We start from the raw sequence: 16,263 nt of genomic DNA on the forward strand, positions 1-16,263 counted from the left end.
AAAGAAGCTGGCTGTTCAGAGTGCTGAAGCATATTCATAGAAAGTTGAGTGGAAGGAAAAAGTGTGGTAGAAAAAGGTGCACAAGCAACAGGGATAACCACATCCTTGAGAGGATTGTGAAGCGAAGGCCATTCAAGAATTTGGGGGAGATTCACAAGGAGTGGACTGAGGTTAGAGTCAGTGCAGGTGCGTCAGGACATGGGCTACAACTGTCACATTACTTGTGTCAAGCCACTCCTGAACCAGAGACAATGTCAGAAGCGTCTTACCTGGGCTAAGGAGAAAAAGGACTGGACTGTTGCTCATTGGTCCAAAGTCCTCTCTTCAGATGAAAGTAAATTTTGCATTTCATTTGGAAATCAAAGTCCCAGAGTCTGGAGGAAAAATGCAGAGGCACAGAATCCAAGTTGCTTGAAGTCCAGTGTGAAGTTTCCAGTCAGTGATGATTTGGGGAGCCATGTCATCTGCTGGTGTTGGTCCACTGTGTTTTATCAAGTCCAAAGTCAGGGCAGCCGTCTACCAGGACATTTTTAGAGCACTTCATGTTTCCTTCTGCTGACAAGCTTTATGGAGATGCTGATTTCATTTTCCAGCAGGACTTGGCACCTGCCCACACTGCCATAGGTAACAATACCTGGTTTAATGACCATGGTATCACTGTGCTTGATTCGCCAGCAAAATCGCCTGACCTGAAGCCCATAGAGAATCTATGGGGTATTGTCAAGAGGAAGATGAGAAACACCCGACCCAACAATGCAGACGAGCTGAAGTCCGCTATCAAAGACACCTGGGCTTCTATAACACCTCAGCAGTGCCACAGGCTGATCGCCTCCATGCCACGCCGCATTGACGCAGTAATTCATGCAAAAGGAGCCCCGACCAAGTATTGAGTGCATATACATGAACATACTTTTCGGTAGGCCAACATTTCTGTATTAAAAATCCTAGTTTTTTTTGTTTTTTTATATTGATGTTATGTAATATTCTAATTTTCTGAGATACTGAATTTTGGGTTTTCATTAGCTGTAAGCCATAATCATCAAAATTAAGAGAAATAAAGGCTTGAAATATTTCACTCTGTGTCATGAATCTATATAATATGAGTTTCACTTTTTGAATAGAATTACTGAAAAAAAAAAACTTTTCCATGATATTCTAATTTATTGAGATGCACCTGTATAGACAGGTGTTTACAGCAGGTTTGACACTTGGGACGTAGTGCTCAGCAGGTCGCAGGTGATTAGAGCCTGCTAGGGTTTTAAGAAGTGCGGTTTTGGAGTCCACTAGTCAAGAATCTAAGTTTAGGGAGGAAAATCTCCATAGTATAGACTATCCGCCTGATAGCCACATTTATAATATTGAGACTGTCTTCCTCCCCCGCCGTACTACTCATAAGTTCTTTAAACATGCAAATCCACACATATTGGCCACCATTCCTTTAACCTGTGGCAATGAAGTGTTTCACAAAGCATCTGACACATTTCTCCAAAACAAAATCAATACTGTATCATCACACCGTCACATGTGCAGGCCCTCTACATTTTTCCTTAGAGATAAGATAAAAAGATGTGTTATTCCTATTAAGGCTTTGTCTACCACAAGCCTCACTGACCAGCCAATTTGGCTTCCTGAACATTAGATCACTGTCCAGTAAAGCATTACTAATAAATGACTTGCTGGATATGATTGGTCTCTGTGAAACATGGCTTAAACCAAATGTTATCCTTCCTCTTATTTAGGCTTCCCCACCTGATGACCCTAATGCACATGCTGCTCGAGCCACTAAGAAAGGTGGGGTGTGGCTTTAATCTATAAATCGGATTTCAGGTTAACAACTAAACGGGAAGTGACTTTTATCTCTTTTGAGGCTCTTGTACTGAAATCTTCTTCCTCAGCTAAGATTAACCAGGATGACAAACTACGACCATTTCATCTTGTGGTACTTTACAGACCGCTCGGCCCTTATTCACAGTTTCTGGAAGAATTTGGTGAATTTATCTCAAGTCTTGTCACTGACACCGACGACATTTTAATTATTGGTGACTTTAATATTCACTTGAATAAGGCCTGGGATCCTTTAAAGCCTTTTCAAGCAATTATTGAGACTTTTGGTTTCACCCAGTTTGTGGCTGAACCAACTCACTGCAGTGAGTAACACTCTAGACTTGATCCTATCCCGTGGAATAGAGGTATCTAGTTTGACTGTCTCTCCCGTCACTTCTGCAATCTCTGATCACTTTATCAAGTTTAAAGCAACACTAGCCTGTCCACACATTACTCTTGGATCTCTCTCTCTCTCTCTCTCTCTCTCTCTCTCTCTCTCTCTCTCTCTCTCTCTCTCGCTCTCCCTCTCTCTCTCTCAACAGGTGAGGACAATGAGGCTGATTAGGAGGTGTGGCAGAGTGGAGAGTGAGACAGAGGCATAGCAGGCGAGGACGCGCTTCCATCAAACGCATAAAATGGGACATCTCCCTCTGCTGTGCTTCACTGTCTGTGGTTGATGAGACACACTGTGAGCAGCGGCCAGAAGGAGGTAAGTGGTTAAAAAGATTTACAGAGATTTAGAGACAATAATTATTTGAGCAATATGTGTTTTTTCCATATATAACATGTTTAACTGCTCCACCTACAGATGTGCACACACAGTTACACATGACTGTGTTTGTGTAATATTAGGAATTTAGACTTGAAGCCCCTGAAAACTTTGCTGGAAGTCTTATGTATTTCTGTACTTATGTTAATTAATCTCAACTAAACATGCAAGAATGAAACTGAGTGATTCATAATAACCCAAAACATTGGAACAAAAGAACCAGAAGAAGTTTCACATGAGGGAAGAACCGGTTTGGGATGAACTGGGCAGAAGATGAAAGCAAAGCAACCTACAAGTGTAACACTGCAACTTCTGTAACCGTGTTCAGACAAACTTTCTGAACGATGTTTCATTTCAATTGTGGAAAGAATCTAAATTGTTTTCTTCAATTTTTTTTTTTTTTTTTTTTTTTTTTTTCTCCCCCCTATGTTTTAATTTCAGAAACACTGAGACATTGAATTATGTAAATCTAAATAGCATCTGGAAAAATGGACATGATGTAAAACTTTTGACTGGTAGTTCAAAGAAATCTGTTTGTGAAATGACAAACTCTTCTAACTGAAGAAAATAGCGTGTTCTTATAGGAACCAATAACTCATAGTAAGAAAAGTCATTTTAAACCAACATATTACTTGTGTTGAGTATTTGCCCCAGCAAACATTGTGTAACCCAAATGAACAGTGCTTTTGACCCTTTCTCTTAGTTCACCATGATGCATGCAGCCCTGAGTATCTGGATCTTATCAGCAGTGGTCTGCCTGGGAAGAAGCAATCCCCATTTAGGTCATGGCAAGGAAAAGACATGCCAAGACACTGCAGTTGACCCTGGTACCAGCAGTGTCTCACTGGTGACTTCAGCAAACAAAGAGTTTACCTACAGTCTGTACAGGAAGTTAGCGGCTCATGCTGACTTACAGGGCAAGAACATCTTCTTCTCACCAAGAAGTGTGTCCATGGCCTTGGCTGCCCTGTCTGTAGGAGCACGGGGGGAGACCCACGAACAGCTTTTCAGCGGTCTGGGCTTCAACAGCTCCCTACTGACACAGGCAAATGTAGATCAGGCTTGCCATACAATCCTCGAAAGGTCAAACAAGCTGTCTCAAGAAGACACCAGTGAAGGGACGGCTGTGTTCATGGATAACTGCTTCAAGCCACAACCTGATTTCCTGGAGGTCTTGAAGAAGTCATACTTTTCAGAGGGGTTTAATGTTGACTTCTCCAAAACCACAGACAGCGCCAATACCATCAATACGTATGTGGCAGAGAAGACCAAAGGGAAGATAGACAAGTTGGTTGAAAATCTGGCTCCAAACACAGTCATGTATCTCATCAGCTACATCTACTTCAAAGGTAAAAGGTATCATGTAATTACATGTCTCTCTTTTGTTCTGAGGTCACATATTTAAGTTTGATGCATCAACCATAAACTGGGTTTTATTTCCACTCATCACCATCATACAGGAAAGTGGCAGACTCCATTTGACCCTAAACTGACCAAGGAGGAGGATTTCATTGTGGCTGAGAACACCAAGGTTTGATCATTTATTCAGAGTGGACTTGAGTTACAATAATTATACATCATGCAGCCATCAATCTGTGTATTTATTAAGGGACTTTTTGCTTAAATTGTCGTTTTCCAGGTTCCAGTGCAGATGATGAATATGGAGGAAGATGTTGACGTCTATCATGACCTTCCAATTAACACATCAGTCCTCCACCTTCCCTTCAACAGCTCCTACTCCATGCTGCTGATGTTGCCTAATAATATGGCAGAACTGGAGACTGCCATTTCCCCAGGCCATGTCACCAAATGGCTGAAGTGGATGAAATCCAGGTTTGGGAGAAATCATCCTATAACCATCCTTAAATTCTTGGTTTCTAATATGCATGATTTGACACTGAATAAGTGACTCATCTTCATCCTGTCAGATCAATTATCACTGTCAGATCAATCACTGCATGTTTGTCTATTTTCCAATTTTATAGGACATATGACATATTTGTTCCAAAGTTCTCCATCAAGAATTCCTACAAGCTGAATGATGTGTTGAATCAAATGGGAATGACAGACATGTTTGGTGATCGTGCAGACCTGAGTGGCATATCAGAGGGGCAAAAACTGGCAGTGTCAGAGGTAAGGACAGCGAGCATATGTCATTGCACGCATATTTCCTACCCAGTATCTCATCCACCTTTCATCTCACCCTGCCTGTATTGTGCTTCAGGTCGTGCACCAAGCTACCCTGGATGTGGATGAGGCCGGAGCCATCGCCACAGCTGCCACAGGCATCGGCATCATGCCTCTGTCCCTCCAATACATCCCTGTCATGAGGTTCAATCGTCCATTTATGGTCATCATCATTGACCGTATCACAGAAGAAACCCTCTTCATTGGCAAGATTACCAACCCAAACGAATGATGACAGAAAGATTTTGTGTTGGCTCAAGCACAGCTGTTGCATCAGATATAAAATATAAACAATTAAAAACAAAAAAAAAAAAAACACATTTGGTCTGGTCTCTTTTATGGCTGATTGTTTAGCGAACAGTTTTACTGTTTATTTGGAAGTAAAAATAATACAGGGAAACATTAACAGGCATTTTCAAAAGTTATAACATAATATTTAATACAATAAATTCGGGGACTATGGTGCATTTTTAAATACATCCTACAACAATGTCTTTTCAGTTTCAGGAGCTTTTCTGCAGTCCCTAAGATGGTGAATAAAGACGGCCCATTCAGAAAAACATTAATCTCATTAGATATGACACATCTAATGAGATGATGCTGCAGCTGGTTAACTTAGCGAAACATAAACACTTCTCATTAGATATGACACAACCATTTCTATAAATATATATTTACATATAACCATTACCTGCCAACCAAAAATATATAACATTTTCTATACATACATATGAACCCTTTTTTTCTGACATGTCATACTGTATGTGAGGGTCTTGCTGTGTTTTCTGAAATCAGAGGTTGCCTTGGTTGGTTATTAACTGAAAAGGTAAGCATTGGCTATATATGAACAGATGGTTTTATATTAGTCATATCAGCCCAAATATAACACAAAATAATGTTAAGTATTACCACCTGCTTATTTATTACTTAATCAAACAGCCACTAGATGGTCCTTCACCATATAAGAAATAGTATTAGATGATGAGTTAGTTTTAAAGCAGCCCAACACAATCAAAGTAGTTTGTCCCACTTAATAAAATCCCCATATTACCTCATATACCTCATACGACAGCCACTGGACCAGGCATATGGGGGTACCAAAAGGGAGATACTGGAATAATTATGTATGTAATTTAGTTTTCTGTAACAATCACGAGGGGGAAGGGTTTCCTTCGGAAAGATTGAAAAGGTAGGGTAGTTTACATGTTTTAGTCCATTAACTACAAATAGCCTACTGTCTAATATAAATAACCACAGTGTAAACATTATATTTGTCCTAATAATTCGTATAATCTGCTGAGTATGGCTGTATTTTATTTGTTTAATCACTGATACATCCTATCAACTAACTGCAGTGTCATCAACCGACTGTGGGCGGCAGCAATACGCCTCTTGCAGTCTGATCTGCTTGAATTAATAAATCTCACGAAGAAGAGCTTAGTCGCGTTCTGATTGGACGGCCGTAAGTTTGTTTCAGACATGGCCGAAACCGGAGGAGAGGGGACGCAAGGTGGACCATATTTTCAAAAAGAAAGAATAAAATACAGCCCCGAAGACGAGGCCAAACTGGAAAGGCAGCATTTCTGGAGAATAATCGATGCTTTTAAATTTTACAGGTAGAATAAGAATGCTTTAAAATAAAGAACGAGACAAAAAACGGCAGCTTGTGTCAATAAACGATGTCGTTAGCAAACAACAATAGCAAAGGACAGTTAACCCCCTGTTTGGAGGGAAACCGATAATTATGATAGTTTATCTCTATTCAAGCGTTGGTCGTTGCCTCCCATAGTCAAATCAGTTTGTATGTAACTAGGTTCCGGTGTCATTTATCTGATGAGTGTTCTGACTTGGTCAGAATTTGTCCCACCCTTGCTCCCTCTAACACTGTTCACATGTTAAAACAAGCTTAAGAGAGGAATGATGTGATGTAGAAATCTCACTTGAAGACTGTAGATAATATAGGAACAATCTGCATTAAAGGTTTAGACCCACATAGTTCAAATCAGTCCTTACACTTACTGCTTGTGCTAGTGAAAAAGCTTGTGAACCTTAACTGTCACCTGTGTCTATTCCTATCAGGGTCCATCTCCAGGAGCAGGTGAAGCGTGCTGAGCGTCAGTTTCAGAGCCTGCCACAGCGCCACCAGAATTTACTGCCCGGTGTTCTGTCCAACCTGGCCCGGATCAGCCAGTGTGCAGACCACAACCAAGAGGTGTTGCAGGCCATCATTCACAACAGCCTTGATATGTTTGAGAACATTGGGTATGGTGAGAGGGTAAGGCTTGACAAAACCCAGTCATGTACTAGGCACGTACATGCATATACAGATGCTTTTTGTGGTGTACTAGTTTATTTATTGTGATTTACTTTAAGAATTTAAGATTTACTTCTTCCTTCAGGAGGATCCAAGGAAGGTTCGCCCATCCTCTACATTTGACATGGACAAGCTTAAGTCAACGGTAAAGCAATTTGTCAGAGACTGGAGTGAGTCAGGCCAGGCTGAGAGGGACTCCTGCTACCAGCCCATCATCCAAGAGATCCAAAGACTCTTCCCAAGTGACCAATAGTAGGAAACACACATACTCCCTTAGATACATGCATGCCAATACCAGAGATGATACTTATTTTGCCTAAGTATACACATAGAACAATCAGAAATAAAGGCATATGGTTATATAATGATAAAAACAAAATGCTTTTTCATGGCCTATGGTTTCAAAGCTCCTTGTGAATTCTGATAATGTGACTTACTCAGTGTTTTCCATGTGATATGTGCATTTTGTGCATTTTATTATGTCAGTGATGTGTCTAAGGTGAGCGTGCTGGTTCCGGGTGCTGGGCTTGGCCGTCTAGCCTGGGAGATAGCACGGCTGGGTTATATATGCCAGGGCAATGAATGGAGCCTCTTCATGCTCTTCTCCTCAAACTTTGTTCTCAATAGGTAACACAGACACTAACACACCTCTGTAACCATACACTTATTTAGGGATATCTTTGCTTGCTTGAAATGGAACCATGTATTAATCACGCGTAATTATATATCTTAATTCTGTTAATTATTTGTAAGTGAAAATCACAATTCAATTCATTGAATTGCTCCATTCAGGTGTGAAAAGGTGAACGCTCTGACCCTGTACCCTTGGATCCACCAGTTCAGCAACAATAAGAAATCCTCCGACCAAATACGACCCATCAGATTCCCTGATGTCAACCCACAGAGCTTACCTCTAACTTCGGACTTTTCAATGGTAGCAGGGGATTTTGTGGAGGTCTACACTGAGACAGGTAAATAAATGCTGTTGGGATTCAGCTTTCACCATTGTCGCAAGCAGTCAAATTGCATGGGAGAGACATATACCTTTAAGAACTTCAGGCAACTTTACGTAATCATTAGCTCCTCTAGGAATTTGCTATATTGCAAATGGAAGAATTAACTATATTTCCATTCAAAATGTCTGTTCAGGCAGAGCTAACACCCAGGCTGTATTTTGCCATCAGTTAGCTCTACAAAACAGTTGTAATTGACCCAGTTTCCTTGCAGCATTTAAACATTACAAAATAACTAAAAGGCAGCAAAAATGCATGTGGTTATGTTTTGGCTTTATTAAGGATACACATCTTATAGATTCTACTATATTGTACTTATTACTATAATGAATAAATATCAGCAGACTGCTCCATCTGGTGAAAAGTTTATATAATAACATTTTCTCTAAAAAGCACATAGTTAATTGATCATTGGTGAATTGTGGACCTTGGTCATATTAATTAAAAGTGATCGTGTTAGATAATATATTTCTGTCTCTGTCAGACTCCTGGGACTGTGTGGCTACCTGCTTCTTTATTGACACAGCTCATAATGTCATAGAGTATGTAGAGACTATCTGGAAGATTCTGAAGCCTGGTGGAGTGTGGATCAACCTGGGTGAGTAAAATCTACAGGAGAGCAAAAAGCTATTCATGAATACATAACCTGCTTTTGGAAGTGGTGGCACCATCATCAACGTGTGCAGCGAAACTGGTGCAAAACGAAAAAGCAAGTGTCTTTGCTAGTTTCAGGCCGACGCAATTGTCATTTTCTTGTCCAGAGCCCATGTTGTTTAAATTGCAAATACATGAGGTGTGGTCAGGGGCACTGTTGGCGCTTTGCTATCTTGAGGCTATGGAAAGCAGTTGCGTGATGGAGCGACAAAAACTTGGTCTAAGGTTAATGCCACAGTATTTCACTGTTATTTTAAGAGTGCATTATCAAGAGAATAATATGCGTCTACATTGGCAGGTGTTCAACGTACATACACTGCCTGTTACCTACAAGCAGAGTGAGCTGAAAATACACTTCAGATGTTTGGATATATCAAGTGGAACGTTACAGTACAGCACTCTGAAGGTCGTAGCACTGTTTGTGGCATGTTGTGTGTTGCATAACATTGCCATGTGTTATATGTCTCTTGGACATAAATGAGGGTCCGCAGAGAAGTCTTCTTTCTCACTACCTGGTAAATCCACCACAGTATTTCCCATTCATCACTTATACTTAATATGTAACACCAAAGTTTCATTAAGAACCGAAAATGTATTTACACTTTTAATATTACAACATGAAAACTGTATAACATGATTTGTGCCGTTGCTTGTTTGCAGAGCTGTGTGCAGCACATTGATTCCCTCAGCCCACAGAGCTGCAGAGTGCGTGTGCTGGGACTGGGCTCACTGACCAGTCACAACATGCCACAAATAGAATCTAATTCTATGTGAAACAGTGCACTATTATAATAGCAGTGTGCCAAGGTGCAAGCTTGCCTGGCTTTTAAAGAGAATGGGAGATGGCACTCTGATTGGTTTATTGCATGTTGCCTGATGCCCAAAACACTCCCATCAATAATTAAGAGACTAAGTACAACAATTTTAAACCATTATTATCAAACTAATTATTCCTTATTGGTTTTCCACATTTTACTTAATTTACTTAAATAAAAACACATCAATTGGCAATTCTCTGCATTATTAAGATCTGTTGAGCCTTGAGAGACGTTGCTTCTCTGTGAAAACATTTTCATATGCGAGAGAGAGGGACCAGTGTCTCTTGTGGAGCTGAACCTAGCCAATCTTCTGATTCAAATAGTGGCAATGCTTTGGATGTATTAGGTCACACATCAATATAATCAGTTATATTTGACCTGTTATCAGCAAATAAGAAAACAAACAAATAAATATATACATATATATATATATATATATATATATATATATATATATATATATATATATATATATATATATATATTTATAGAGAGAGAGAGAGAAATAGAGAGAAATTAATAAAAATGAAAATGTACATCAGTGTTATTGTTTTTTTACAAGTTTTGGGGTGATTTTTTTTTTTTCTTATTCAATATAAAGGACTTCTGTATGACTCGGTCTGATGTCCAATAGGATGAAAAAATGTTTAAAAATGATATTTTCTTGGTGAACAAATCTCAGTTCTTTAATGTCTATTCAGGTCCACTGCTGTATCACTTTGAGAACATGGCAAATGAGCTCTCAGTTGAACTCAGCTATGAAGACATTAGGACAGCAATGGTTAATTTTGGCTTCCACATTGAGGTAAACCAGCGATTTTAATCATCATTCATAACTTAATATCAGAAATCTTGTTCCAGTAGTAAAGCAGTTTTCATATTTCTCCTGCAGGTGGAGAAGGAGTCGATGCAGACCACCTACACAGAGAACGACCGCTCTATGTTGAGATACGTTTATGACTGTGTCTTCTTTGTGGCACGAAAACCTGCAGAGCTGTACTTTGACTGTCAAGAAGACGACCAACAACAGACTTCTCCTCCGGCTGCTAAGTCACCACGGCGAGAAGGCACTGACAGCCTGACGTGACAAGAGCTCCTCTGACAAAAACAGTGAACTTAGAGGAGCACAAACATTGACCAAGAAAAGAGTAGACTGAAAAAACGAAAAAGAAAAATGGAAATGGAAGGAAAAAAAATCAGTGGACATAAATTTTCTTTTTTGTCATATATATATTTTTATGATGCATCTCATGGAGAACACCGCAGGTAATATGAAATATTATAGTACTATGTCATCTGACAAACGTCAAAATACTATATATTTCTTCATCCTTGGGTGTGCGATGAGTCAGTCACCCTTGGCTGCTACTTTGCTTTAGTGGTTTGTGTCTCAGCTACAAACCATGAAGAGTATATTGTTTTTAACCAATAAGCCTGCAGACTTACTCATTCTTATCTCCATTGACTTTCACTGCCTGAGAGTTTGTGTTTTTGTGAATGGAGAATGTGACATGAACATTTGCTTTTGAGATCTATTTATTTTTTTTCAAATATGGTGCCAATAACAACATCTGCTCATTTGCATTGCTCATCAGTCACCTCTGAAAATGTTATCAAAACATGTTTCTGCTTTTCAGGAATACGTTATTTTAAAGTTGGAGATGATTTTCATTGACTTTTCTGGTTTGTAATCACACTTTGGAATAAAGCCAAACATTTTAAAAATATGAATCTCCATAGTTTTACTATATCACATTTGATATAATTTTAACATGAACATAACACACTAACTGAATATAAAAATGTTTTAATTAATTTCAGGATTTTCTGGTTTTTCAGCATTTTCTTTGCTTCATCAAAATCTCTAATCAGTTGGGAGGCAGGTAACAGGTTCGACAGGATCGTGTGATTACAAAGCTGCCTTAACCATAATACATAGATTTCACTGCAGACATTTTGCACGGGTGGAAACAATTAAGTTCAGCCCCACTGGTGCAATTATGCATAATGGTGCATAATTGCATGAGAACCCAAACTGCTAAAATGTGTTCACTGAGTGATGTGTAGGAGGATATATAGATGTAAACTTTTCAATCAAATGTTTAATAATTCTAAAAATGTGCATAGACAGAATAGATGCCACAGTAGGAAAAGCACAGATGTGGGGAAAAAAAATGTTGAAATTAATGTCGCACTGTCATGTCACATGTTTCAGTTGAACGAAATTTCCCCACATTGCCATGAAAAAGGACATAATGTCACATTTCAAATCAGAGCATGCGAACTTCAAAGCGAGAGGCCCTGGCCGGCAGATAGGTTCAAAACCGTGTTAGGAAACAACAGCTAGGACATGAATCCAACAGAGCCATTGTTAATGTTAAATGTCTGTGCTTTTTGTATGACAAGTCAAAATGTTGTGATAAATGCCACTTAACACCATTTCTTCCTCCTTTCTATGCATAGTGTTCAGTATACCTCTGCTGGAATAATACATAGCCACAAGTTTGTCATGTGGTCACCTGATTAAAGCCAAATTAACAAAGGTACATTTAACATGAAAGCACAATAGCAGCTGAAATCATGAAAGGGAAAGACTTAAAACTATATTTTGACACAGCCCCCCTCTGCAGGAAAGGGCCTTAAGCTTTTTAAGGAGTTTTAAGTTGATTGAATCAGACTATCTAACATCAGCAGTGAGAATTTAAACTCTGTTGACAAAAGAGATCCCTGTGCTTTGATAACAGGGGATGCATAAAGCTGTGATAGATTTCACATTTGAGAAGGGGCACACCTATTCAGTATTTTACAGGTTAATAGTATCATGTCAAAGGCTGATGTAACATGAACTGGGAGCCAGTGAATTGACTGTTGTCACCAAAAAATCAAGTTGCATGCCAAAAAATAGATCATTACCTTCAGGGCTAGCTACCACTGAGGACCTGTCCTAGGTGTTACAACACCTAACAAATATGTTGGGTATTTTATAGGCTGATTCTAGTATTTTTATACACAATAAACATTTTACTACTTCTAAAGACAACAAAATTAATATAGCCTAATCAGAATTTGATTCCTTCTAGTGTGATAAAAGCTTTGAAATAAAATGTAGACATTAATGTTGAAGACATAAATCTTGTTAGATTGACAAAGACAATGACAGTTTCATTTTTAAAATGACTCATTTATTTCCTAAAACACCTGGGCACTGTAGTTTTTTAGCAAATGTTGTTGAAACAGAAGTGTTAATTGCATTGTTGGGGACTATTTTCAACTGTGGATTTAATACATATTTGGTGCATAGTGGCAAGATTATGTGGACAAAATACAGTGCCCAGCTTAAACGTGTGTTTTTTGACTAAACTCTGTGGCTCTCAGGAAAAAATCTGTTCAGAGGAAGGAAATGGACTCATGTATGTCAAGTATGTCTAAGATCCTGGCTAAGGCCTCGGTTACTGTAATGTGTAAACTGAACGCGTGGAGCAGTATGAATGTGCCGCCACAGGAAGAGTACAAGGCTGTGGGCGGGGACAAACACCAGTGCTCTCCTCTGGTTGGTTATCCGGACTGCCTCGCAAAAATTGCACTACCGGTGCTCAATGTTTTACGACTGACGCACAGAACTGAACACATCCATGCTCAACACAAGCAGCTAGTAGTGTCGGAGTTACATTAGCACGTGTTTTAGGTTTACTTCAGTACACCAGAGCACTGACAGCGCTGACATTCATGGCAAAGAGACGGGCTGAGGACACGCTGCTGCACGACTCTCCCTCGAAGAGATGCTGCCGCGCACTGTGCAGTGTTGACATGCAGCTGGAGAGCACGCCACCAACCGGGGGTGTGAGCCTGAGCCCGCCGTCCCTGCTGGCTCTGTTGGGCAGCCGCTGCAGAAAGAGGCCTTACTACTTCGAAGACCCACAGCGGGAACAAGAAGAAGAAGCAGCAGCAGCTATTTACCGCAAGGCCACGCACGTTGACAGTAGGAGGAGGCATGCTGCAAATGTTTTGACGGTGCAGACTTCTGGAAGTTTCCAGGACCGAGGCAGCTCCAGTTCACCCACGAGCCTCAAGAAACGACCCCGAGAGGACTGCGCGTTTCCAGACACTACTAAAGCTAAAGATAAAGTAAGTTACTAATAATGTAGCAGAAGTCCGTAATGTTCAGTCTGTAGATGGTTGGGCTGTCCAGAGAATGTGACTCGGTGTGATGGCAGTAAATGGCCACTAGATGTCATCCTTTACCCAGTGTGCAGCCCGCTGTATTAAACCGCTTCCTGTCAAAATCTCAGTGGCTTGTGTTTTGTCCTAATTTGGTTGATGTGCCAGTCTAAAATGTTACTATTAGCTGCTTTGGACATTTCTCGTGAGCTCAGTCCTTCTCTCTTTCTCATCGCTCTTATAGGCCGCTGATGGAGACACCAGCACCGAAGACTGCACTTTTAACTCCTTTCAGTACTGGAGGGTACCCTTACCTGAGCTTGACCTCTCACTGCTGGAAGATGTCAATCGCCATTCCCAAATAAAACCAAAGTCAAAAATGAAAGACTGTTCTTCTGATGCCATGGAGACCTGAATGTGATGGGTGCAGTGAGTTTCTTTGACTCTGTGCTAACATCAGCATGAAAACATGATGATGATAATGGGATGCTCTTGAGCGGATGAGGGGCACATTAAGTTTGCTAGAAATGCACCCAGGTGAGAGGCAGCAGCGTGATGTTGAGACTGCTGCGTTAGTCCAGTAGGATTGATGCAGGCTGCCGTAAGTGAGCCTTGTGCTGGTGTAAGATCAGTGACTTAGGTGAAGCAACAACAAGATCTGTAACTACTGTAAAAATGATGGAAGTACACCTACCCTCAAATTTTACATGTTTTTTTTATTGTAATTTCTTTTTTTTTTTTTTTTTTTTTTTTTTTTAAATAATACTGAAAACTGTAGGTGTACAACAGTTAGTTGTGTTTTTGTATTACACTTTTCATACCCAACTCACGCTGAAAATGAGTTGGGTATGAAAAGTTGGGTCTGTACTTGACAGTTCATATTATAACCACTCTATAATCTATAATATGTCAGAGTTTGCTTGGTGTAACTCATTCGAGTTGTTTTTAGATTATGTGACTGACTTTTAGATGTGGGAAATTTTGAATACACCTCATGTATTAGCACTTTTAATAGATGTTACTGATAAATCTCAGCAAGCTGTCTTCATTGGCAATTAAAACAGTTTTCTATACTCTACTATACTTTTGTGGTTTCAAATTTTACTGTTTTTCATTAGTGTATCTGTCAGGGGCAGTGCTATTTAAAGAAAAGCTGAATGAACCAGAAGGTCAGATGTTTTTATGCATCCTTAAATTAAATCAAATATATTCTGCCACAGGAGGCTACGATATTTAAAGTTAATATGGTACCAAATAACTGTCCAATAATTGTCAAAATACAGTAAAGCAAGAAATTAATTAAAATAAAATAATAAAATTGATTATTGAATATTTGTTTGCTGTAGTTTAATTTGGCCTGTAATTCCTCCACTGTCCTTACAGAATATATATACTCCTAGCCCCCACTGTTTGGGGTGGGGGGCGTACTTGCACCTCCACCAGCTCAGGAAGTGAAACAGTCCGGAGTGTGTTAGGAGGAGGTCATGAACTCCTCAAGGCTTCTTGGAAAAACTCTCTCTGCCCTTTGGACCACGGCTGATAAAAGGGCAGTCAGTCTTTGTCAGGACTAATGATGAGGTGGGGGGATTTGACTCAAGATCTCTGTGGACTCATTCATATTAAACGCTACACGCCCTTTAACGCCAGTGTACAGCCATGGTAAGTTATGTGTAACTAATCTTTCTATTAGAGGCCAGCTTGTGTCCAGCGAGTGTGGACAAAAGGTTCAGCTACTCGTGAGAGTTTGAAAACTTGACGCTATTTATTACTTATTAGCTCTTAGCATTCAGCTAATGTTAGCAAAGTTTCGTTTTTATTTCAATGTTAGCTAAAACTGGACTTTGTGTTTAATATCGTCTCCAGCATCTAGTTAAAATTAATAATATATCATTTCTACGGTATACTGTTTAGCTACATTTCAACTTAATTGGATAATAATTAGTTGTAACTTTATGGTGGTCTTATCGTTTTGTTAACTTATGTTGCTCAGGGAGCATCTCGGCGGAAAACATTGTTAGCTTTAGATAGTCAGCTCCTTATCTTATGGCAATCTTAGAATCTAGTGCACGGCATCTGTCTCAGTCATCATAAACACAAGTTACTCCTGAAAGGTCACTGACATAATGTATACAATCAAATATTTTGTTTAAATGATTATCAAGGATGCTAAGAGGGGACGTCTCAGGCAGAGCAGCTTCATTTGTTTGCCCACATCTTAAATTATATTGCCATAAATCAGCATAACTAACTGTATTTATAACTACCATATTGGTATATGACCTTTTAAGTGGTGCTATAGCTGATTTGTGTTTCATTTCTTAGTCATGTGGCAGTTCTAAAATTGCAGCTGTGGCACGTGGTAAACTAGTGAGGTTTATTGTCTATGAAGAAATGCATTCAGCTACACTTCAGAGCCCTGTTTAGTGTTTACACAGTCCTACCCAGGGAGGGCGTGCACCAGCCCCCGACCATGTGTACTAATCTCCGGAAGGGGATGTGTGTATGTTTCCTACCAACAATATTCTT

General features: G+C 39.7%; 3 protein-coding genes across 5 annotated transcripts; all 3 read left to right on the forward strand.

Moving 5' to 3' along the window:
- Positions 1-2,425: 2,425 nt before the first annotated feature.
- Positions 2,426-5,071, forward strand: LOC130169718 (serpin A3-5-like). Of its 3 annotated transcripts, none has more exons than XM_056376667.1 (6): positions 2,426-2,533; positions 3,297-3,942; positions 4,054-4,124; positions 4,233-4,426; positions 4,579-4,726; positions 4,818-5,071. In XM_056376667.1, exons 1-6 carry the CDS (start codon positions 2,501-2,503, stop codon positions 5,010-5,012), a joined length of 1,287 nt encoding a protein of 428 aa, XP_056232642.1. In that variant the 5' UTR covers positions 2,426-2,500; the 3' UTR covers positions 5,013-5,071. The 3 variants fall into 3 exon arrangements, with proteins under 3 accessions (XP_056232642.1, XP_056232644.1, XP_056232643.1); XM_056376669.1 differs by lacking the exon at positions 2,426-2,533 and adding an exon at positions 3,034-3,193 and having other exon boundaries at positions 3,275-3,942; positions 4,818-5,070; XM_056376668.1 differs by lacking the exon at positions 2,426-2,533 and adding an exon at positions 3,035-3,193 and having other exon boundaries at positions 4,818-5,070.
- Positions 5,072-6,259: 1,188 nt separating this feature from the next.
- carnmt1 (carnosine N-methyltransferase 1) lies at positions 6,260-11,306 on the forward strand. The gene is made up of 8 exons (XM_056377517.1): positions 6,260-6,396; positions 6,860-7,055; positions 7,180-7,346; positions 7,581-7,721; positions 7,887-8,065; positions 8,592-8,705; positions 10,281-10,384; positions 10,472-11,306. The coding sequence occupies exons 1-8, from the start codon at positions 6,260-6,262 to the stop codon at positions 10,664-10,666; spliced, it is 1,233 nt and encodes a 410-aa protein (XP_056233492.1). The 3' UTR covers positions 10,667-11,306.
- Positions 11,307-13,158: 1,852 nt separating this feature from the next.
- On the forward strand, positions 13,159-14,815 carry wu:fa19b12 (uncharacterized protein LOC560551 homolog). The gene is made up of 2 exons (XM_056376602.1): positions 13,159-13,704; positions 13,982-14,815. The coding sequence occupies exons 1-2, from the start codon at positions 13,306-13,308 to the stop codon at positions 14,150-14,152; spliced, it is 570 nt and encodes a 189-aa protein (XP_056232577.1). The 5' UTR covers positions 13,159-13,305; the 3' UTR covers positions 14,153-14,815.
- Positions 14,816-16,263: the final 1,448 nt, after the last annotated feature.

Source organism: Seriola aureovittata, chromosome 5, assembly GCF_021018895.1.
Source record: "Seriola aureovittata isolate HTS-2021-v1 ecotype China chromosome 5, ASM2101889v1, whole genome shotgun sequence".
Taxonomy (NCBI): Eukaryota; Metazoa; Chordata; class Actinopteri; order Carangiformes; family Carangidae; genus Seriola; species Seriola aureovittata.